Below are 26,780 nucleotides of genomic sequence, written 5' to 3' on the forward strand. Positions count from 1 at the left end.
TATATATACCAACTCCAGGATCGCACAATGAAGAAAGGTCAAATTCCATCCATCAGTATTTTGAGTTGTCAGTACTTTGGGATTCAGACTTTTGGCTTTTCAATCTTCTGAAGTAGACCCATACACACTCATTATTTACAAACCAAATCCTATTTTTACATTTTGCATAAACAAATCACATATCATTTTAAACCCCCTCTCCAATTTTCACAACTAATACTTTATTTTCTTCAACATCACTGTCAAGTCCCATTTTTGTTGAGCATAATTTCCTTAACCCTCTAATTCAAGATCAACCATAGTATAACATTTTTTATCAATACTTTCAACCTGTTTCTTACTTTTGTTTCTATAATACCCAAATTCAATTATATCCATGTCAAATTATTGACATCTTCAAATTCATTCACATATTTTGCTATACTCTCTCTCCATAACATTTTTGATCTATTACAGTCCAAAAAACATATTCACAAGTCTCAAATTCCCCTCAATTTAAACGTACTATATCTTTTATATGGCACATTCAACTTTACCAGTAATTTTTGTAGAGACAGTCTCCTCAAAAAGTCTTGACTTTCTATATATCTTTTACACCTTTTCATTCTTGCAATGATGGTATTCCTTTTCTCAGTGTTTAATTCCTTCCAATGACATATACTATAATCTTCTTCTTCTTCTTTTGGCTGCTCCTGTTAGGGGTCACCACAGCAGATCAACTGTTTCCATTTCCTCCTGTCCTCTGCATCTTGCTCTGTCACACCAACCACCTGCATATCCTCTCTCACCACATCCATAAACCTTATCTTAGGCCTTCCTCTTTTCCTGTTACCTGGCAGCTTCATCCTTAGCATCTTTTCCCCAATATACTTTGCATCCCTCCTCAGCACATGTCCAAACTAATGTAATCTTGCCTCTGTGGCTTTGTCTCCAAACCTTCCAACCTGGGCTGACCCTCTAATATACTTATTCCTAATCCTGTCCATCCTCGTCACACCCAGTGCAAATCTTAACATCTTCAACTCTGCCATGTCAATGTCTGACTCCTGCCTTTTTGTCAATGCCACTGTCTCCAACCAGTATAACATAGCTGGTCTCACTACCCTCTTGTAGACCTTCCCTTTCACTCTTACTGGTGCTCGTATGTCAGAAATTACTCCTGACACTCTTCTCCACCCACTCCATCCTGCCTGTACTCTCTTCTTCACCTCTCTTCCACACTCACCATTACTCTGAACTGTTGATTCCAAGTACTTAAACTCATCCACCTTCGACACCTCTACTCCCTGCATCCTCACCATTCCTCTATCCTTCCTCTCATTCACACACATATAATCTGTCTTAGTCCTGCTGACCTTCATTCCTCTTCTCTCTAGAGCATATCTCCACCTCTCCAGGGTCGTCTCCACCTGTTCCCTACTCTCACTACAGATCACAATGTCATCTGCAAACATCATAGTCCACGGGGACACCTGTCTGATCTCGTCTGTCAACCTGTCCATCACCATTGCAAATAAGAAAGGGCTCAGAGCTGATCCTTGATGTAATCCTACCTCCACCTTAAACACATCCATCACTCTCACTGCTGTCACACTACCCTCGTACATATCTTGTACCACTCTTACATACTTCTCTGACACTCCTGACTTCCTCATACAATACCACAACTCCTCTCTAGGCACCCTGTCATATGCTTTCTATAAATCCACAAAGACACAAGTGCAACTCCTTCTGACCTTCTCTGTACTTCTCCATCAACACTTTCAGAGCAAACATCGCATCTGTAGTGCTCTTTCCTGGCATGAAACCATACTGCTGATCACTAATCACCTCCCTTCTTTACCTAGCTTCCACTACTCTTTCCAATAACTTCATGCTGTGACTGATCAGTTTAATCCCTCTGTAGTTACTATAGCTCTGCACATCACCCTTATTCTTAAAATCGGTGCAAAACACCTTTTCTCCATTCCTCAGGCATCCTCTCACTTTCCAAGATTTCATTAAACAATCTAGTTAAAAACTCCACTGCCATTTCACCTAAACACCTCTATGCTTCCACAGGTATGTCATCTGGACCAATAGCCTTTCCGTTCTTCATACTCTTCATAGCTATCCTTACTTCCTGCTTGCTAATCCACTGCACTTCATGATTCACTATCCGCACATCATCCAACCTTCTCTCCCTCTCATTCTCTTCATTCATCTACCCCTCAAAGTACTCTTTCCATCTGCTCAACAAACTCTCCTCGCTTTTGAGTATGTTTCCCTCATTATCCTTTATCACCTTTACCTGCTGCACATCTTTACTAACTCTGTCCCTCTGTCTAGCCAATCGGTACAGGTCCTTTTCTCGCTCCTTAGTGTCCAACCTTTTATACAACTCTTCATACGCCTTATCCTTAGCCTTCGCCACCTCTCTCTTTGCCATGCACCTCATCTCCTTATACTCTTTTCTACTTTCTTCATCTCTTTGACAATCCCACTTCTTCGCCAACCTCTTTCTCTGTATACTCTCCTATACTTCTTCATTCCACCACCAGGTCTCCTTGTCCTCCTTCCTCTTTCCAGATGTCACACCAAGCACCCTTCTAGCCATCTCTCTTACTAGCTCTGCTGCAGTTACCCAGCTATTTGGTAACTCTTCACTGCCACCCAGCGCCTGTCTTAACTCTTCCCTGATCACCACCTCACAATTACCCTTTTTCAATTTCCACCATTTAATCCTTGGTGCTGCCCTCACACTCATCCTCCTCTTCTTGATCACCAATGTCATCCTACAAACCACCATCCTATGCTGCCTAACTACACTTTCCCCTGCCACCACTTTACAGTCTCCAATCTCCTTCAGATTTGCCCTTCGACATAAGATATAATCCACCCGTGTGCATCTTCCTCCACTCTTGTATGTCACCCTATGCTCCTCCCTCTTGTTAAAATACGTATTCATCACAGCCATGTCCATCCTTTCGCAAAATCCACTACCATCTGACCTTCTGCATTCCTTTGCTTAACACCATACCTACCCATCACTTCCTCGTCCCCTCTGTTCCCTTCACCAACATGACCATTGAAATCTGCTCCAATCACCAGTCTCTCACCCTTGGGTACAGTCATCACCACTTCATCCAACTCACTCCAAAATGTTTCTTTCTCATCCATCGCACACCCATTCTGTGGAGCATATGCAGTAACAACATTCATCATTACACCATCAATTTCCAGCTTCATAAACATCACTCTACACGACACTCTTTTCACCTCCAAAATACTCTAAGCATACTCTTCCATCAGGATAATGCCTACGCCATTTCTCCTCCCATCCGCACCATGATAAAACAATTTGAAACCGCCTCCGATACACCTAGCCTTGCTCCCCTTCCATCTGGTCTCTTGCACACACAATATACCAACCGTCCTTCAGTTCATCATATCAGCTAGCTCCCTCCCTATACCAGTCATACTGCCTACATTCAAATTTCTGACTCTCACTATCACAGTCCTAGCCCTTACCTCCCTTCGGGCATGCCTTCCACTTCTTCTCCTCCTTCGGCCAACAGTAGCCCAATTTCCGCCAGCACCCTGTTGGCCAACAGTACGGGTGGCGGTCATTGTTAACCCGGGCTTCGATCGATCCGGTATGAGTTTCTGTACAGTTTTCTGCATGTGTGATGTGGCACAATTTTACACCGGATGCGCATCCTGATGCAACCCTCCCCTTTTATCTGGGCTTGGGACCGGCACAAAGAAATGCACTGGCTTGTGCATCCCCAGTAATATTTTTCTATAATCTTTTCATACCATTCTTTTATCAATTTCATTCACATTTATTTTCCACAATATAATCTTGTTTTGATAATTTTACATTTCTTTATTACAAACAAACCTTTTTCTTGAACTAGGAAAAAATCAGTCATTCTGTTTTATAGTTTAAACTTAATATTTTCGTTAATAACGAACCTTCATTTTCATTTAAGCATTTCATTACTGTATATAAGTTTACTGAGAACATATACACTATAGGGTTTATTAACCCTAAACCTCCTTTTTCACTTTTCACATACAGTACCCTTCTTTTCACAGGGTTCAAAGAAAATATTATATTATGTACATCTTTCTCTACGTTTAAAGAAAAACTATAAATGCCAGCTAGATAAGTAATCTTTACTAACAGCACAGAATTTATTAAACAGGCTTTCTTTTTAAAGGAAAGGCTAAAATACTTCCAACACTTTATTTCTATTTTTTCTTTACAATTTCTTGTTTCCCAACGTTTATCCCATGGATCTTAATTTTATCCTTACTGAAATTTATTTCACTAATCCTTCCCTCAAAACCTAAACCTTGATTTTGTCTTTATTTAATAAAAAAAAAATAACCTGAATAATTTCTTGTGTTTGTTTTATCACCATATCCATAGTTGCTTCATTCATTGTTGTAATATCATCTGCATAATTTAACAAAATGGGCACTTTTATTCCTTCATTTGAAATATAGCTCATAATATCTATCTCCTTATTCATATACATAGATATTGCATTCATTATTAATACAAATATTGTACCACTCAATGGACACCCTTGTCTAATACCCTTTTCTATCTTTATATCTTCGCTCAACCTTCATTTATCATAATCTTCACTATGTTATATGCTGACCCACATGCATTTTTAAGCCTCTTATTTATACTATATACATCAAATGTATCCCATAATACTGAGTTGGTGAATTGAATCAAATGTTTTGCTTAAATCTCCTACCATTACTTTTGCCTGAACATTTCTAACTACTACTTCCCTAATTATTAACAATAAATCTTGATATTTTTTCCTTTTACGCCAAACACATGTTCATTTACAACATTACCTACTTTTTCTTCCATCTTTTTTGTAATATTTTCATAAAAATCTTATAATCTATATTATTTAACACAACCAGTCTCCAATTCTCTATTTCTGCCTTCTGTCCATTTTTCTGTATAAACCTAATGATGCCTCTACATAGTTCTTTACACAAAAACCTTTTTATAACTATTCATTTAAAACCATTATAAACCATTTGTTTTGGTCTATAGTCATATTTTTATACATATTTATATTTTATTCTGTCAAGTCCTGCTGCGGAATTTAAATTCATAACTTTTGTTGCCTGTTCAAGTTTCTCGATTCTTATATCTTTTTCTAAATCCTTATTCTCCATGTCAGAAAATGTCACATTACCTTCCATTCTTGTTTGCCCTGTTCAAGTTATGTTCTGACCTTCTCTGTACTTCTCCATCAACACTTTCAGAGCAAACATCGCATCTGTAGTGCTCTTTCCTGGCATGAAACCATACTGCTGATCACTAATCACCTCCCTTCTTTACCTAGCTTCCACTACTCTTTCCAATAACTTCATGCTGTGACTGATCAGTTTAATCCCTCTGTAGTTACTATAGCTCTGCACATCACCCTTATTCTTAAAAATCGGTACAAAAACACTTTTTCTCCATTCCTCAGGCATCCTCTCACTTTCCAAGATTTCATTAAACAATCTAGTTAAAAACTCCACTGCCATTTCACCTAAACACCTCTATGCTTCCACAGGTATGTCATCTGGACCAACAGCCTTTCCATTCTTCATACTCTTCATAGCTATCCTTACTTCCTCCTTGCTAATCCACTGCACTTCATGATTCACTATCTGCACATCATCCAACCTTCTCTCCCTCTCATTCTCTTCATTCATCAGCCCCTCAAAGTACTCTTTCCATCTGCTCAACACACCTGCCTCGCTTTTGAGTATGTTTCCCTCATTATCCTTTATCACCTTTACCTGCTGCACATCTTTACTAGCTCTGTCCCTCTGTCTAGCCAATCGGTACAGGTCCTTTTCTCGCTCCTTAGTGTCCAACCTTTTATACAACTCTTCATATGCCTTATCCTTAGCCTTCACCACTTCTCTCTTTACCATGCACCTCATTTCCTTATACTCTTGTCTACTCTCTTCATCTCTTTGACAATCCCACTTCTTCGCCAACCTCTTTCTCTGTATACTCTCCTGTACTTCTTCATTCCACCACCAGGTCTCCTTGTCCTCCTTCCTCTTTCCAGATGCCACACCAAGCACCCTTCTAGCCATCTCTCTTACTAGCTCTGTTGTAGTTACCCAGCTATTCGGTAACTCTTCACTGCCACCCAGTGCCTGTCTTAACTCTTCCCTGAACATCACCTCACAATTACCCTTTTTCATTTTCCACCATTTGATCCTTGGTGCTGCCCTCACACTCATCCTCCTCTTCTTGATCACCAATGTCATCCTACAAACCACCATCCTATGCTGCCTAACTACACTTTCCCCTGCCACCACTTTACAGTCTCCAATCTCCTTCAGATTTGCCCTTCTACATAAGATATAATCCACCTGTGTGCATCTTCCTCCACTCTTGTATGTCACCCTATGCTCCTACCTCTTGTTAAAATATGTATTCATCACAGCCATGTCCATCCTTTTCGCAAAATCCACTACCATCTGACCTTCTGCATTCCTTTGCTTAACACCATACCTACCCATCACTTCCTTGTCCCCTCTGTTCCCGTCACCAACATGACCATTGAAATCTGCTCCAATCACCAGTCTCTCACTCTTGGGTACAGTCATCACCACTTCATCCAACTCACTCCAAAATTTTTCTTTCTCATCCATCGCACACCCAACCTGTGGAGCATATGCACTAACAACATTCATCATTACACCATCAATTTTCAGCTTCATAAACATCACTCTATCCGACACTCTTTTCACCTCCAAAATACTCTAAGCTTACTCTTCCATCAGGATAATGCCTACGCCATTTCTCCTCCCATCCACACCATGATAAAACAATTTGAAACCTCCTCCGATACACCTAGCCTTGCTCCCCTTCCATCTGGTCTCTTGCACACAACATACCAACCGTCCTTCAGTTCATCATATCAGCTAGCTCCCTCCCTATACCAGTCATACTGCCTACATTCAAAGTTCTGACCCTCACTATCACAGTCCTAGCCCTTACCTCCCTTCGGGCATGCCTTCCACCTCTTCTCCTCCTTCGGCCAACAGTAGCCCAATTTCCGCCAGCACCCTGTTGGCCAACAGTACTGGTGGCAGTCACTGTTAACCCGGGCCTCGACTGATCCAGTATGAGTTTCTGTACAGTTTTCTGCATGTGTGATGTGGCACAATTTTATGTCGGATGCGCATCCTGATGCAACCCTCCCCATTTATCCAGGCTTGGGACTGGCACAAAGAAATGCACTGGCTTGTGCATCCCCAGTAATATTTTTCTGTAATCTTTTCATACCATTCTTTTATCAATTTCATTCATATTTATCTTCCACAATATAATCTTGTTTTGATAATTTTACATTTCTTTATTACAAACAAACCTTTTTCTTGAACTAGGAAAAAATCAGTCATTCTGTTTTATATTTTAAACTTAATATTTTCGTTAATAACGAACCTTCATTTTCATTTAAACATTTCATTACTGTATATAAGTTTACTGAGGACATATACACTATAGGGTTTATTAACCCTAAACCTCCTTTTTCACTTTTCACATACAGTACCCTTCTTTTTACAGGGTTCAAAGAAAATATTATATTATGTACATCTTTCTCTATGTTTAAAGGAAAACTATAAATGCCAGCTAGATAAGTAATCTTTACTAACAGCATAGAATTTATTAAACAGGCTTTCTTTTTAAAGGAAAGGCTAAAATACTTCAAACACTTTATTTCTATTTTTTCTTTACAATTTCTTGTTTCCCAACGTTTATCCCATGGATCTTAATTTTATCCTTACTGAAATTTATTTCACTAATCCTTCCCTCAAAACCTAAACCTTGATTTTGTCTTTATTTAATAAAAAAAAAAATAACCTGAATAATTTCTTGTGTTTGTTTTATCACTATATCCATAGTTGCTTCATTCATTGTTGTAATATCATCTGCATAATTTAACAAAATGGGCACTTTTATTCCTTCATTTGAAATATAGCTCATAATATCTATCTCCTTATTCATATACATAGATATTGCATTCATTATTAATCCAAATATTGTACCATTCAATGGACACCCTTGTCTAATACCCTTTTCTATCTTTATATCTTCGCTCAACCTTCATTTATCATAATCTTCACTATATGTTTTTAGCCTGCTGGGAAGAGAAGGTACTATTCAATTTAGAAACTTTCAAACAACATGTTATATTGCTTCTGCGTTTTGTGGATGATGTCTTTGTTCTATGGAATGGCACTGTGGAGCAATTGACACTATTCTTGAATGATGTGAATGGTTTAACTAATTACCTCACATTTACTATGAATTTTTCATTAGATAAGATTGAATTTTTGGACCTGTATATAGAGAAACTATCGGATGGCTTGATCAATACTGGTGTCTTCAGAAAGACGTGCTATAGCAATTCTTTATTATTAAGATCTAGCATGCATCCCTCTTTTGTCTTTAAGAATATTATTAAGGGCCAAGCCATCAGAGCCTCTAGACTGAATCCGACTGAAGAGGGCTTTGATATGGAATTGGTGAATTTGAAAGGGAGACTGTTAGATAGAGGGTATGGCATTACTGAGATTGATGACAATCTACATAATATACATATTATTTATTTTATTTATTTTACATTTGTTGACCGGGATGGTCCGACTGGATACATGTCCATTTTCAGCGGAGGCCCGGGGAGAAAAGCTCCACAGAGAAAGATACAATACAATAAAAATATAGGTAAAAATAAGTTTACAAATTACAAAGTTGTTTAAGATACTAGTTACAAAATATTAAAGATTCATAGTTAGGCTGTTATTAGCCTTAGTACAGAAAAATTGCAACTCTGAGTATGCCAATGCATCTCAAGACATTATAGTAACTATGTACAGAGTCAGAACATTACCTTGCAGGAGTTCAGAGGGATGATAAAGAAGCTGCTTGCTATTATAGAACAAGATAGGATTAATGTTCAGATAGTATAGGAATTTGAAGTAACCCAATATTTCAATTAATGTAGGATATGCTGTATTGACAGGAGCCTAGTCCGGGTTTACACATGAACATAGCCAATGTGTCTTAAGGAATTGGGTGAGATGTTTTTTAAATTGAGATAGTGAATTAGTGAGTCTAGTAGATTATGTAGTGAGGGGGTTCTGTCTGGTTCCTTAATGATTTTGTAAGCTTCAGAGAGTTGGTTAAGTTTGAGAATATTAGGTAGTTCTAACCAGTCAAGTTTCTTTAGGTTAATACAGTGATGGGTTCTATAGGGGGCACCTGTTACAAATCTGGCAATGTGATTATAAGTCATGGAGAGTTTATTAATGTCACCTATATTGAGGAATGAGAATACAGGAGAGGCATACAGAAGTGTGGAGAGAAGATGGGTTCGTGCAATAGTTAGTTTGGCTTTGGCGGTGAGGAAGTTTTAAGTCTATACAAGGATCCTAGTTTCTTATTGACAGTCTTTATTGTTTGACTGATATGCAAGTTAAATTTAAGTTTGTTGTCAATAGTGACTCCTAATAGTTTAGTGTTGGTGTCAGGCTCGATTATGGTACCATTATTAGACTGAACGAAGAAGATGCTATTATTAGCTAGTGGGAGTCTTGTGCTGGAGTTGGAGCTGAGGTGGAAAAGAATAATAATAGCTTAGTTTTTTTAGGATTAAGGATGAGATTCCTGTCTGATAGCCATTTTTCAATTGTAGCAAAGCATTGTTGTGTCATAACTTGTAAATCAGGAAGAGTGATATTTGAACAGATAAGGGTGGAGTCATCTGCGTATTGGATACATGTGGCTTGAGGGATAGTTGAGTGGAGTTCATTTATAAACACGGAGAAGAGAAGGGGACCTAGTATGGAGCCTTGGGGAACTCCTATGGTATTAGGTAAAGGTTGAGAGAGCTTATTTTGCCATAGGACTGCCTGTTGCCTTCCAGAGGTACGCATGGAACCAGTTGAGAGCTGAATTATTGAAGTGGAACGATTTTAACGTCTGCAATAATGGTTGGTGGTTGACCATATCAAAGGCTTTGGATAAGTCAAGAAATAGGGCGGAAGATATTTTTTTGTTATTACAATTTTTATTAATTGAGTCAGTAAAAGAAAGGAGGGCAGTAGTCGTACTATGATGGGGTCTGAAGCCATGTTGAGATTTGCTCAATAGATTGTTTAGGGAGAGGTGATTAAGAAATTGTTTATGGACACATCTTTCCATGATTTTGGCTATTGGAGATAGAATAGCTATGGGTCTGTAGTTAAATGGTTCGGTAGAAGAGCCACCTTTATGAAGCGGTATTACGTAGGAATACATATAGTAGCAGCACCCTATATGAAGCGGTATTACGTAGGAAGACATATAGTAGCAGCACCCTATGAATACATATAGTAGCAGCACCCTTTATGAAGCGGTATTACGTAGGAAGACATATAGTAGCAGCACCCTATTTTGGACCGAATGAGGCTATAGACACACTTGGTAGAAATACATCCACTACCACCACCACACCAGTTGTGAAATTTACCACTACTTTTACATCTGATCATTTTGAGATGAGAGAGATAATTGGAAAATTTTGGGGAATTTTTAAGATTGACAATGCCATCAGGGACATTGTTGGTGATGCCCCAAAGTTCCAATATAGGAACAGAAAAAATCTTAAGAGGTTATTATGTTATCCGAGACAGGTTAAGGAGGCTACAACCACTAGACAGTATACAGTATCTTGTGAACATTGCAATTTCTGCTCATATATTGACAATTCCACTGAATTTGTACATCCTGATACAAGAAGGATTTTTGATACCACTGCTACTGCTGATTGCATGACCAGCAACGTGATATATCTTGCAGTATGTCAGGTATGCACCAGTTTTTATGTGGGAAAGACGAACCGCAAATTTAGGGACAGAATAAGAGAACATGCATATCATATAAGGAAAGGATCGATCCATAATGCCTTAGCTAAGCATGTTAGTAACAATGACCACACACATACATTTCTGTTTAGAGCCCTAGAGGTTGTCACCCCGAATAAGAGAGGAGGTGACCTAAGGAATTACACTGAAAGCAGGGAGAGTGATTGGATAGTTAGATTGAGGGCTGACCATGGATCAGGGTTGAATGAGAGAGCATCCATCAAACCCAGGCTTAGGAGACGTAGGCATATTAAATAGATACCCTGCATCATATAATAGTAACTAGGAATAACATAATAGACTAGTTCTTATATCTGTGAGTCTTGTATACATCAGTACATTGTTTTAATAAACATATACGGTTCCACCTACATACATATTGGTCCCTTACATGTTCTGATATATATGTTTTTATTGTAAGTGTTTTACAGGTCTTAATTTGAAATAATATTTTATATGTTTTTATTAATATTACATTTCCCTTTTAAATGTTTAATTGATTCTGTTGCTATTTAATTGGATTACCTATACATTATGGGACTTGATTTTGTTTTTTGAATTGACCTGAAGAAGCTGTACTCAGCGAAAGCGCTTGTCTGTCGAATAAAGAAAATATATATACCATAGGACTTGGTGGTTCTATTTGGATTACTTGGAATATTTGAAATTTACTTGGAAGTGCTTTGTGGTGGATTTGAACTACATTTGTGTGTTGTTCAGCTTCGCTCCTATCCACTTGCTATCAAACTTTATTTATTTTATTCCTGGAGAAGGAGCGTTTATCTGCAAGTGTTTCTTTTTACATGTTGAATAATCTTCACTATGTTATATGCTGACCCACATGCATTTTTAAGCCTCTTACTTATACTATATACATCAAATGTATCCCATAATACTGAGTTGGTGAAATGAATCAAATATTTTGTTAAATCTCCTACCATTACTTTTGGCTGAACATTTCTAACTACTACTTCCCTAATTATTAACAATAAATCTTGATATTTTTTCCTTTTACGCCAAACACATGTTCATTTACAACATTACCTACTTTTTCTTCCATCTTTTTTGTAATATTTTCATAAAAATGTTATAATCTATATTATTTAACGCAACCAGTCTCCGATTCTCTATTTCTGCCTTCTGTCCATTTTTCTGTATAAACCTAATGATACCTCTACATAGCTCTTTATACCGAAACCTTTTTATAACTATTCATTTAAAACCATTATAAACCATTTGTTTTGCTCTATAGTCATATTTTTATACATATTTATATTTTATTCTGTCAAGTCCTGCTGCGGAATTTAAATTCATAACTTTTGTTGCCTGTTCAAGTTCCTCGATTCTTATATCTTTTTCTAAATCCTTATTCTCCATGTCAGAAAATGTACGTACCTTCCATTCTTTCCATGTCCTTGTTCTCTGCCCTTTAAACAATGCCTTAATATGTTTTTTTACTACATTCATAACCTCTTCTTGTGTATTATGCATTTTAGTAAAGAATCTTTCATTTCCCTCATTTCACTATTATTCTCTTTAATTATTTTACTTAAATATGGTGCAACAACTTCTTTTCTCCCCTTTCAGGAAATATCTTTGTTTGTACAATAAACGGTCTATTTTTTCCTTATTCAAATCATATAATTTCTGCTCCTTAATAAAAAAAAAATCCATCGTTCTTCTCTAAACTATCATTTCATTGTTTAAATTCTTGTATATTACTTTTCCATCTATAGATTCTCTTTCTCCCATGTTACATAGCGTTTTTATATTTTAATTTAAAATTTAACCATCATTCTGACCAATCTTTATAAAATTATCTCATGATCATCTTGCTATAGTATCACAACCTCTTTTCTCCCTTTAGCTTCCCATTTCACTTCATTTATTCTTTTTATACCTTTTTCTAATTTTATATAAGCATAATTTCCCTTTACCATAATCCAAATTGCCCGGTGATCTGAAAAACCTGTCACTAACACTGCTAGTTTAACTAAGGTTTCCGACAATAAAAAAAAAAAAAAAAACTATTTCTGTTCTTTTTCCCCTATTTTATACATTCAAGTATCTAGATTCCATATTTTTAACTGTCCATATTTTATAACATCCTTTACTAGTTTAACGTCATAAACCTTCTTGTTTTGCTGTCTTAAGTTACAATTAAAGTCTCCAGCTACAATTATCTCCATGTTAACTGCTACATATTGTATTATCTTTCTAAACATCTCTTCCCTCTCTTTTTTATTATATATGCATACATTGCAATAATTCTCATAACATGTTGTCTCCATCTTACATCAACAACAGTAATTCTACCTGTTATGACAATGTTGACATCTAGTACTTTAACTGTATCTTTATATAAGTATTCCCAAGCATGTCTCTTTCCCAAAATTCCATATCACATTTTTCCCCACCACACTTCAGTTTGAATTCTTTCTGACAAAAATCGAATATCTTCCATTACAATAATGTAACTATCTAGCTTCTTACACCATTCCAAAATACCTCTCCTTCTTTCCAACTTCTTAAAACTATTAACATTTAATGACAAAACTTTACATGTAACTATGTGTACTCATCCTCTCCTTTTTCTTTTTTTAAATATTCTATATTCTTCCCCTTTCTTTCTCTCACTTTACTACCATTTGCATTTCACTTTTAACTATGTTCCATTTATAATTTTCCCTTCAACCTTACTCGTCTTCTTCAATATTTTCTATGTTTAAGTCTTCCTTCACTTTATAGTTTTGTATCATTTGTTCTCTATCAGTAATGCTACCATCTTTTTTGCCATTTCTTCTACTTCTAATTTATTCTCTATAACTTTATTGTTTTACCTTCTTTTTCTGCTTCCTCTGTTATGTCCAATACCACTTCATTTTCTTTTCTTCACACCCCCCAAATGTCCCACTGTTTTACATTTATGACATTTGGTTTACAATTTTTTGCATCACGTCCTATGTCCCCACATGAAAAACATTGTTTTTTTCATATTTGTTAATTAAATGATCTGTTTTTCCATGCAAAAAGCACATTTTTGGCTGTTCCCAATATCTAGCCAGGCCTCTATCACCTTTGACATTAATAACACTTGGAATATGTATAATACTGTAATTTTCCAGTTTCAGTATGACATTGCAATCCCATGCCCCAGTCCATAAACCTCTGTTGTCATATACTTTTGATAGATTCAGTAAGTCATTACATAAATATAGTAAATACTTTTTTAAAGTCTCTTTTTCTACCTCAGTTCTGTACTGAATATGTTCCATGGTGCAGTTTTTCTTTTTTTCATATTTTTCTATAAATCTTTCCATTATCTGCCCTGTCTCAAAAATTATGTCACAAAAGTTTCTTTATTAATATGGATAAATGCTCTTGCCTCATTAGTTTTGATTCTGAGCGTCAACTTCACCCCATACCTTACATCTGTCCATTTCTGTATGTCCCTCCTGTTCGCTCTGCACTTTAAACAATCTTTTTTCTTCAAACATGCTTCTTTCTCTTCATTCTTACCATGTATCCCTTCCTTGACCATTACTGCACAGACTTTTTTTCTCAGCCTTCATACCTTCACTCTACAGCATTTCTTTGTTCTGTATCTTGTCCATTATATCACCCCATGACATGTCCTTACCATCTTCTGGCTCAGTTTCTTTAACAATACCCAATAATATATTATCCCGCAAACTTCCCAAATGGAGGGTTGTAACAACACAACCTTGTGCTGCAACTTCGGATTCAAACAATTTCTGCTGTAACAACTATACCTTCACTGCATCTGCCACATTAAGCCTGCATTTAAAAGCCTTGACTGTCTTTTCCACCATATCCAACATGCCAGGTTCTTCTGTCACACTATCCTTTATCTCTGACTCCTTCTCTGATACAAATAATGTATCAACTGTTCAACTAACAGCACCAAAACAGCCATCCGCATTTCTACTTTCTCCTCTGACCTCCATTTTTAGTTAGATTAGCTCCCTGCTTCTGAAGCAAAACATGCCACACACAAATGCATCCCCCTATGAAAAATAGGGGAATTTCCACAATGTTCTGTCCAAATTTCCCCCTAGCAGGATAAATACCAACTTGGGTATCCCCTGAAAAGAGGCTACTAGCACAGTGTTACTAAAATGGTCAACAAAGGATAAATAAAATATCTATCCAGCTGTTCTGATATTTACTGGAAGCATGTAATTCCAGAGTCTGTGTTGGGGGAAGGTGCAACACCTTCCAAACTTTGCATTACTGGCCTTTAAAAAAGGCCATAGTAAAAGGTCAATAAAGGAGCAATTTATTATTTTTCTTTTCAATATGGAAAGTTTTTGCTAACTACATCACTTATTGATAAGGATTCTTTGTACTGGCTTGAGTTCAGTTATGGAAGAAAATCAGTATATCTCAGTGCAACGGCTGAGGACAAAAGTCAGTTTATCATGCTTAAATCATAGCACCTAAGATGTATGGGGGTGGCATGCAAGTCTGGTGATATTCAGCTAGTCAATAAACAACAAGCTGGTTTTGTTTTTATGTGGGCTGAGACTGTCTACAGATAAAAAAGTATGTACATGCCATGACTAGTGATTAGCAAGGATCATATTACAACAAATGTTGTTTCAAGTATGTCTATTTTGAGAGGGTCAGACTGGCTATGAGCTGTATGTACGGTGCTGTGTATTCTGATGTGATGTTTTTCTTTTAGTATAAGATGTTCAGTTAAAGAGTTCTGATCTCATGGTGGCAATACTCATTGTATGTTCTGCATGCCTAATTTATATTTAGGATATAGATATCTGCAATAGCAGCATAAGACTTTCAATACACAGGTAACTTTCTGGCTTTGTGTACTTGCTTGGCTTCTTTTCTTACTTGTTCAGCCTGTCTTGCATTTATTACTAACAAGCTAATGTAGTAAAGGTTTCTTATGGTAGCTATGGTACATATATGGTACAGGCTGCATATTTAGACCTTTGTTCAGAAAAGCATACAGTAGCTAAAGAGCTGGTACAATTTTTAAGCTAGTCGTTAAGTACATTTCTAAGTGTGCTAACTTGGAATAGTAAGAAGTACAAGTCAGGAAAAGTGTATCGCATTATAACATTTGCGTATGTTTATAATGAAAACAAAACAAAAATGTTTTGAATAAAACGAAAAGTGTATCATAGGTTCAGTTTTCAAGATTATAGCCTACCAACTACTGTAACACTTGGTTGAAATTTTATACTTCTACATGCACATTATATACATGTCCGTGTCTGTAAATATAAATGGATGTGTGCATATAGACATATATATATATATATATTCACATGCACACACACACACATATATATATATATATATATATATATATATATATATATATATATGCATATACGCACAAATACATATACCTACGTATATCTCTACAAATCATTCTCTCTTATACGTGTATATCTATATATATATATATATATATATATATATATATATATATATATATATATATGGTTCCCATTCAGAAGCCTGAAACATCATAAGCCTGAAAATCAAAATCCTGAAACCAAAAGCCTGAAAATTCAGAATCCTGAAAACTCAAAATCCTGAAAGACCAAAATCCTGAAAGACCAAAATCCTGAAACTCAAAATCCTGAAAACACAAATAATGCTAATATGTCACTATAAAGACACTAATATCTACCAACTGACCCTGACCCTAACCCTAACCCTAAGGTCCGTCACTATCGCACACTCACCTGACCCAAGCACCTAACCTAACTCACTTAAACCCCCCTAACCCCAATATTTGTCACTATTGCATACATGCCTAACCTATCTAACCCTAACTCTAAACACTTAAACCGCTAACCCTAAAATAAAACCACGCACACTTCCACCTGGGTCCCAACGCATGACCTAACACCACAGAGCTAACAATAGCAAAGCCACAATGACATCAGTATGTCTATTTTGTGTTTTCAGGATTTTGAGTTTCAGGATTTTGGTCTTTCAGGATTTCATCCCATGGATGCTGTGTTTTTGGCTTTAGAGAGTGCAGCTTTTACCTGTGTAGTTGTGATTACAGGGACTCTGCATTCATCCTGTATAGATATGGGTGCTTTAGGGGGTGAGAGGTGGGTAAAGTTAGCACTGAACCTATCTGCCAGGATGTTGGCAATATCAGTTGGTTCTGTAATTTTCATGCCTTTGTGCTGTAATTCAGAGCAGATCTGGGTGTTGCCATCTAGATTTTTGACATAGCTATATAGAATGCTTTGTGGTTGTCCTTGGATTTAGTGGTGATTTTGTTTTTGTAGCTAGCTTTGGAGGATCTTATAAGGGATCTCAGCTTCTTACTGAGGCTGACCAGGGAGCTCCTCCACTCATGGGATTTTACTCTCTTTTGCAACAGTTTCTTCCTTCTGTTGTACAGTTTGTTTATAGCAGGGGACCACCAGATTGGCTTTGTTTTTTTGGAGGATAGCATCTTGGTTCTGTGTGGAATAGCACAATCCATGCACTCATGTAAGTGCTTATAGAGTGCATTTGTTTAGGATTCAGCAGTTGTAACTGTATTGTCCATCTGCATGGGTGTCATGACGTTCACCACTTCTGTCTTAAGAAGCATGAAGTTGGCTTTGGAGAAATTTTTTACTGTGGTTTCCTTAACGGGGGGTGGGGGTGGGATGTGGATATCAAGGGTGATAAGCTTATGGTCGGATTGGACCAACGAGGAGTTGACTTCAGGTGTGGAACACCGGTTACTCATGTTGGTAATGACTAGGTCTAGGATATTGTTGCCCCTGGTGGGGGTGTGGATAAGTTGATCGAGGGCATTGGAGTTTATGAATTCCAGTAAGCGTTGAGCTAAGGAGTTGGTACACGAGTAGTTTTCCCAGTTAATGGTGGGGCAGTTGAAGTCGCCCATTATTAGGGTGTTTGGTTGAACCCTAATATTTTCCAGTACATCAAGAAAACAGGAGTGGGAGTCCTGGGGCATGGTGGGGGATCTTTAGCAAGCTACAATTTGGATTGTAGTTTTGCCCAGAGTTAGTTGCACTTGGATAACCTCGGATGCATTATGCTGAGCAACTAGCCTGGAGGTGTGGATATCCTTAATGAATATGGACACACCTCCTCCTTTGGTGTTTCGGTGCAAGTTACATGGCCGAAAAGTGTGGTATGAGTTATAGCCTGGTAGTGCAAGGGTGCTCTCTGGAGCCTTGAACCAGGTCTCAGTCACTGCACAGAAATCGATGTCCTCCATTTTAAGGAGTGCCTCGAGTGTGTGCATTTTGAGATTTAGACTTCTAGCATTGAGTGGCATTACCCTCAGTTTTTGCTTGCCTGTTCCTGTTCTGGTGGTGAATTTGTTATTTGAACCCTGTCTAAAAAAGGCACTATAGGGGCAGCAAGAGCCTTAGCCAGTATCTGGAATACTGGATCCCCTTAGAATAACACCAGAAGCAAAGCGAATTGTTGAAGTCAACCATTTTGTCCTTGTACTGCGGTATCATTCTGGGTGATGGAAGAATGCTACTCAGGGCTAGGGTCATACCTGCCTGGGCTACAAGATCAGATAGCTCTTCCATGTCTCTTTTCATGTAGTCCAGGGAGGTACGTCTCAGGTCATTCACACCAACATGGACAATGACAGAGTCATATTTTTACTTGTTGTGGAGTGACCCGAATGCGTGGGTTATGTGGCGGATCCTGGCACCCGACAGGCAGCTGACAGTAACCTTCTCTTTGTTTAGTCTGGTGAGTGGGACATCAGTGTGCCTGACTATAGAGTCACCTATGACTAGTGTGTTGGGTACGTTGTTTTGCCTTATTGGATGTGGTTGAGTGGCACACTGAGTTTGTGGGCTATGTGTCATTTGGGTTGTGTTGGGGGATGGTGGATGCTTGTGTTTCTATTTTGGAGGTCTTTTTTGCTTAGACAGATTATTATTGAGAGCCTCCACGAATGTTTTTGTGTTACTGTGTGTGGATTTTGGTGGTGTAGAGTTAGTGAGACTATGTGATGAGTGTGGTGTGGTGCAAATGTTTACCTTCTCCTCATGACTGTCAAATTCAGTCTTGGTTGGAGAGAGCTTTACCTCCAGTTTGGCTAGATAAGTGCATCTCTCACAGGTTGTAGTGTTGGGTGGTAGGAGGAGAGGGTTGTCTGTGTACATGAGGCAATTTCTACATTGCCTCAAGATGCCCAGATTCATCAGATAGACAGGAGAGAACACTGGGAGCTGACCCTTGGACATGCCTAAATAGAAAAACTATTTTCCTCTAGATAAGTGAGGAAAGTGAGTACAAGAGCTGTTTTTCTCTAAGCAAGTGAGAAAAAGTACAAAAACTGTTTTCCTCTAGGTAATGTGGAAGATTGAGTGCTACAGTAATTAGTAGCTTATTTAGTGCTTACAAGTTCTGAACAAGTGCTGAGCATAAATAATAATTGCTAAAACTAAGAATCTGTATCTGCACTAGACAAGTTACAGGACAGAAACAAGTGCAAATGCAGGCTTTCAAATCAGAAAGTTGAGAGAGATGTAAGATTGCCCAAATGGCCAATAACTACAATTTCTGTGCCAGAACCACTCCTTATGTGGTAGACGGGTTACCTAGTGCTTACCACTCCCACTGATAAGCTAGAAGGCTTCCCTCCAACACAGAAAGGCTTGGGGGTCTCAGAAGCTTACATACAGTCCTGGATACAGTAAATCTGTATCTGGAACACTAGTTACAGGAAAGGTAGGAAACAGGCTTACAGTTTTTTTTTTTTTTTTTACAGAATAGTAGCAAAACAGTAGTAAAAACAATTCACATGCAGTGCAAGCTAGCACACTTGAGTATGCAGCAATATTAGACTAAACACAGTTTAAAAAATGCAATTAAATTAAAAAGGACTAAAAGCAAGTGCAGAAAGAGTTTATTAGGTAGAATGTGGTAAAGAGATGGGACTGGGGGAGTGCCCCAGATCAAATCTACAGTGAATGTATGTGTTTTGGAACAGCAAATTTTTCCCTAGGAAAAAATTCACTGTTCTGCATGTTCAATATTGTAAGCGTTCAGTCAATAGTTGTCGATATTAGAACATTCAAAGTTTTGAAACTTCGATGTTCTAGTATAGACCCGAATTTTAGGGGGTAAAAGTATAGAGTTCAAACTAATGGACAAATTCAACAACATACAAAAGATAAGGAAATAAGGTAATTCTATGAAATAGGGTTAAAGAAGTTAGCACCCTTAAACCTGATAATATTGACTTATCCAAGGGGAAACTGACCTACTTTTATTTTTCAGAAGATGTCATTTGGCCTTTGCGATGTGCACATGCAGCTAGAGTACAAGATCATGACAAAGGCAATATCCAACACATATGTTTAGTAACAACGTATGGTCGGAATACGAATAAGTTTAGAAATATTATTAATCATCATTGGGATATTCTATTGGCCAATGATGAATTGGCCAATATTCTGCCCCCGATGTCTATTTTCATATAGACAATGACGCACTGTAAATTCATATTTGACACATTACAAAAATGTTTAACCAAAACTAGTCACCAGTTCAATTTATTTGGAGAAAAATTAATAGGGAGTCACCCATGTGGACATTGTAGTACTTGCACTCATATGGTTAAATGTAAGGAGTTTACCAGCAGAAATACATCAAAAATATATGATATTAAAATTATGGGTAATTGCAGCAGTGATTGGGTAATTTATCTATCTAGTTGTTTTTGTGGGGCATTCCAGACCACTTAGATTTAGGATTAGTGAGCATTTGAGTGATGTTAGAAATCACAAAACAACTAGTGCACTTTACAAACATGTTTTAACCCACTCCACTGCCAAATTCCAATTCAGAATTATAGACAAAATTTAAGGCAACAGAATGTGCAAATCAGGTTGGCACACTAAGTTGAATGAAATGGAATCAGCATGGATAGTTAGACTGGGTGCTCTTTTTAAACCAGGATTGAACGAGTTAAGCTGATTTAGTGTGCATTAATTGAATAAGTGGAATCATTTAGGTAGCAGTATTTAAATCATGATTTGTTTGTGGCAATTCTAACACTGAGGAAGGCTATTTGGAAGCCGAAACCGGTTTGTTTGGGTCAGTTATTCTGTTGTAACAATAAAGAATTAAGTTTTGAAATTTCCACCTCGTTTTTGTGCTGGACTTTTTGGTTTGTTCTTTGTGATGCTTCCCATGAAGGTGTAGAGGCAAAAAAGGTGAATATAAGGAAACAGTGCAATAAAATTAATACAGTAGCAGAATCCATGGCAGCATTCATCACATCAGAAGCCAACAGAAAATACATACCTTGAAGGGAAATCTGTCATAAACAGCTCTGGAACTAACTCTTGCAAAACAACTGGCTCAGATGGATGAGAAGGACAGAGAATTTGATTGCGTTCCACTGCAGCTATAACACAGTCCTCCATGTTAAAGTGATAGATGTAATCTGAGGTTTTAGTGTCTTCTGAGAGTTCTGTGGCTTTGGTGGTACAATAAGGGCATGGAACATACTGTTCCATCAACAATGTTCCATCACTTTCTGTGGCTGTAAGTGCTATAAATGAAAGAAAAATGCATTAACTAAAAATGGAACAGCACACGGTAACCAATGAGATGCTTACTGTTAAATGTTGGAATGTACTTACCAGGAAACCACTGGTCTATTAGAGAGTTCACATGGTCTGTGACAAAAGCCATTGCTGAAAAATCCCTACTTTCGGACTGGCAAATAATTTTTATTCCTCCACTTTTTTTCTTTTTCCAGTTGACATCTGAAGATTCAACACTGTGTAAACAGATGTCAGACAAAAGTCAAAGTACAATTTCTTAGTATTTACAAAATATTTCACAAGTGCCTAACAAAAAATGTGTAGCCTTTTCAACATCAACTATTCATTATGCTTAAGCAAACAAAAATGTTAGCAGAACTGCCCAGCGTAAGAGTTGTACTCCCTTAGTAAAGGCTCAGGACAAATAAATAGAAACCCTTCACATTTCAAGATGGCTCCTATGAGTTCAAAAAGCTACACACACTACAGATGTTTTAAATATTTACTGTAACATGGGCATTGCAATTTAAATACACAATGCATTTTAATTTATTTAAAATTCTGAAACCTGAATTTTTTTAAATCAAATTCATTACATAGTGGTGTGCTCAAGCTGTTCAAAGTTGTAGTGAGATAGGCCTTCTGCCATTTGCTCTGCTGTGATACTGGAAAAAGATAAGTGCTTATCTTCAACAGTTTTCTGCACTTCTGTTTTACTGCATATATGTTTAATCTATGCAACTGTTTTTTTGTCTCCTTTTTGTTGTCTGTTAGAGATGAATATCTGTTACTGTTTATGACCTTTTGAGCTTGTAGTGAAATCTTTTGTCTAGAGAGGCCTAGCTGTTTCTTTGTGGGAGAGAATCAGTGTGGTTTGATCTAGCTAGAAGCATTCCTGCAACACTGTGTTATTTTTGATTGGATAATTTGCCTGGTTTTTGTTTTTCTGCCTTTAATAACCAGTGTTTTAAACCTGTTTGTACTTGTTTGCTCATGCTGTTCAAAGCTGAAGTGAGATAGGCCTCCTGCCATTTGCTCTGCTGTGATATTGGAAAAAGAAAAGTGCTTATTTTCTACTGTTTTCTGCACTTCTGTTTTACTGTATATCTGTTTAATCTGTACAACTGTTTTTTTTGTCCCACCCACCTGCCCAGCTGCTGTTGTGGTCTTAAAGTTGGTGGCTTTGCGTTGCCCACCTCTAGTATAAAGTTGATACTGGAGACACCCCCTAGCTGCATTACATCAGCTCATTCTACTGTTTATAGTGAGAACTTTTTACAGCCCACCCCTTTAGCTTCTGAACCTTGACTTATCTTATTATCTTTTGACTCCTCACTTTTTACTAAAAAAAAAAAAAAAAAAAAAAAAATGTACTTCTTTTTGCTGCTTGTGCTTAGGAGTACAACTGCATTTAGTTTGCCATATTTATTACTGCTTGCTAGTAGCCTCATTAAATTGATGACAGTATTCTACAGAAAAACTATGACTGGACTGACTGCATAAATAAATTAATAAATACAATAACAGCAACAGATGTCTTCATAGTAGAAGATGGTGACAGTTTCATGCATTACATAACTGAACAATATCATCAGTAAGTAATGTGCTTTTCAAAACAAAGCTTTTTTGCCAGTACACATTGCTACCTATTCTGCAGTCACTGCAGTTCAGGCTAAGCTCCTACCACAATCATGTTGTCCCCACAATCAGAAAAAGACACAGAGCTGCTTAAGCAACACTTCATGCTCCCACTCAGTGTCATTCATATGAATAGTTACAGTTGCCTCCTCCTCCTTCTCACAAGATGGGACAGCTGGAAATGGCCTCTCACCCTCATCCTTCCCTGCCAGCTCCTACAAGTGCCTGAGCTGCTAAATCAAACTCAGGTCACCTGCAACATAGTCAGCACTTAGGTCCTATATGCCAGGAGCTGTCTTTCACTTATTAGTCTTAACCTTAGCATTTTCTTTTCAGATGTCCAGCTCACTATTCTGCTTATGGCTCTTCTGTACTTTTATCTTGCACCATATCCACTCTGTGCATACATACTGCAAATCATACACACAAATAACTCATTTTTATAACTTTGCTCCAGTGTATGCAATCTTTTCATTTCTTTCACTTCACAGTCTTAAAAAATATCACTTATTTTTGCATGTACATAAGTATCCACAGAATGTTTCCTTTTATTTATTTCAAGTTTAATGCGGACGCTCAAGCATTAAGAATTAAAATAGTAACTATGAACAATTAAAACCAAAAGCAAAGTCAGTTAGACATTCAGTAAAAAAGAGACATGGATAAAATCAATTGAAACCAGATTAAAAACTCAAAATGATAAACTTATGCAGATACCCACTCTTGGCTGAAAATAGGCTGTCCTAAAAAGATGGCACCTAAGAGACCTCAAAAAGGAAAATTCAATCCTGCGTGCATAAATCAGAGATGGTATCCAATTTTAATTCACTGGGCCAAAATAAAAAAAGGATAGCCTGCCAGATGCCTCGTGTTGGGCTTTTGGAACAGCCAACAGCCCTGCACCCGATGACTGTGCTGTGTCATCGAGACATGAGGCTGTAGCAGCTCTTTCAGGAAACGTATGACCCAGACTATGTAGAACATGAAAGATGTGTGTAGAGATCTTAAATACATATCTATCCATAACCAGTAGCAAGCATAAGTCCCATACTACAGGTGTGATATGACATTTCAGTCAACAGCATAGCTGCGGAATTGTACACATGCTCAAGATAAGCTAAGTTACCATCGAAAAGCCCAAGGAAAACTGCAATGCAATAATGGAGAGGAACAATACCAATGTAATTACCACCATTCAAAAATCCAGAAGGTGGTTAACAGCATTTAAGCTTGACAATATCATTCAATGGAAGATAAAATCCTTATGACAAATAATCCCCAAGACTCAGCCTGCAAACAAGAACAATGACCAGGTTATCAATGTGTGAAATAAATTCCAACTGGTTCCTACCAGAGACAATCAACTGAGAAGGCAAAGGAATGTCGGAAAGATAAAAGGTGGCATTTAACAGCACTGTCACACTCAAAGCTGGATTAAGTTTTACTTCACTAAATGTCATCCATGCATCAAGGATGGAATCCAGGCAGTCTTACATGATCAAAAATAAGGCATGTTCTCTACAGAAAAGGAAAGCCGAACATCATCTCTTTTATGACTGATACAAATAGCACTCCTGCACTGCCCTCCCTTCAGTGACAAAATACACACAGTGAATGACAAGGGTGCCAGAACTGAACCTTGAGGTACACCACAGTCCAGCCAACAGGGACCCAAGGAGTTTGCCCTGGACACCACAAGTTGAATATATTCTGAGAGATATGACACAAAACAATCCAGGACCATGCCATTAAACCTGCAGTATACCCTCAGTCAAGAAGATCCCATGAACCACTTTGCCAAAAGCAGTTGGCAGATCAAAGAGGATCAAGACAAAAATACTTCCTATGACTTCTCACCATCAGACAGTCACTGTGCTAAGATGCAAATCCAGACTGACACTGAGCCATCAAGTCATGTAACAGCAGATTAGAACACAGCTGCACACAGACAACTCAACAACCATTTCAATAAAAGGTAGGTTAGAGAAAGGACAATAATTCTTTAACATCTTTAAATCCAAATGTGTTTTTGAGACTAAGGACACTGAAAGCCTCAATGTAGAGAATAACTGGTCATAGCAAACTGAAACATTCTCAAAAAGCCAAGATTCAAAAATATAACATTTTGAATGCATGTCCAAAATAGTTTCCATTTGCTTGTTGTAAATGACATATTCATACTCTGCCCAGAAAAATTCTACGTTACCCATTTCTATTAATGGACCATGCTATACTGGCAGTCTTTGAAGACTTTAACTATTGGCTAAGCTACTGGTGTCATTCTAAGGAGATCCAGTATCTGTCTGCCTGGGATGACATGATTGACAGATCACAATGCTTTGCCAGAGATGGCCTGCGCCTGCCGCCCTTGGGATTCTGGATACTGGATAAGGCTCTTGCCACCCCTACAGTGCCTTTTTTAGGCAAGGTTCAAATGACAAACTCCCCACTGTAACAAGTACAAACAAGCAAAATCTGAGGGTAATGCTACTCAATGCTAGAAGTCTAAACCTCAAAATGCACTCACTCGAGGCACTTCTTAAAATGGAGAACATCGACATCTGTGCAGTGACAGAGACCTGGTTTAAGGCTCCAGAGAGCACCCCTGCATTACCAGGCTATAATTCATACCACACCTTTCGGCCACCTAACCTGGACCGAAACACTAAAGGCAGAGACGTGTCCATATCCATTAAGGATATCCACACCTCCAAGTTAGTTGTGCAGCATAATGCATCTGAGATTATCCAAGTCAACTAACTCTGGGCAAGACCGCAATCCAAATTGTAGCTTGATACAGATCCCCCACCATGACCCAGGATTCTCACCCCTCGTTTCTTGATACACTGGAAAATACTAGGGTACAACCTAACACCCTAATAATGGGCAATTTCAACTACCCCACCATTAACTGGGGAAACTACTCATGTACCAACTCTTTTGCTCAACATTTTCTGGAATTCATAAATTAAATGCCTTGGATCAACTTATCCACACCCCCACCAGGGGCAGCAATACCCTAGACCTGGTCATTACCAACATGGGCAACTGGTGTTCCACAACAGAGGTCAATTCCTCATTGGTCAGATCCAACTAGTAGATAATCACCCTAGACATCCACATCCTGCCCCCAACCCCCATTAAGGAAACCACCGTAAAAGATTTCTCCAAAGCCCAACTTCACGACACCCATGCAGATGGACAATAGAGATACGACTGCTGAATCCTAAACAAATGCACTTTATAAGCACTTACATGAGTGCATAGATTGTGCAGTCCCCTAACAGAACCAAGATACTACCCTCCTAAAAAAGAAAGCCAATCTGGTGGTCTCCTGCCATAAAAAAACTCTACAACAGAAGAAAGAAACTGTTGCAAAAAAGATTAAAATCCCACGACTGCAGGAACTCCCTGGTCAGCCTTGCCACTGATTCTAAAGACAACTACAAAGCATTCTATAGCTATCTCAAGAATCTCAATGGCAACACTCATATCTGCTCTGAGTTACAGCACAATGGCATTAAATATACAGAACACCCTGGCAGATAGGTTCTCATCTCTATATCAGAAGAATGCACACAGCTGCAGAGGTAAAACCACACTCTCCAAACACAGCATCCATGGGACCTGACAACATCCCAG

General features: G+C 37.9%; 1 protein-coding gene across 1 annotated transcript in view; it reads right to left on the reverse strand.

Moving 5' to 3' along the window:
- LRRK1 (leucine rich repeat kinase 1) overlaps nt 1-26,780 on the reverse strand; it is a 2,417,153-nt gene that overhangs the window by 457,743 nt on the left and 1,932,630 nt on the right. The window contains 2 exon segments of the mRNA XM_044078686.1: nt 21,256-21,505; nt 21,597-21,736. Of these exon segments, the coding sequence (XP_043934621.1) occupies nt 21,256-21,505; nt 21,597-21,736 (390 nt within the window).

This window comes from Protopterus annectens, chromosome 7.part1, assembly GCF_019279795.1.
Source record: "Protopterus annectens isolate FY-2018-M chromosome 7.part1, PAN1.0, whole genome shotgun sequence".
Lineage (NCBI taxonomy): Eukaryota > Metazoa > Chordata > Ceratodontiformes > Protopteridae > Protopterus > Protopterus annectens.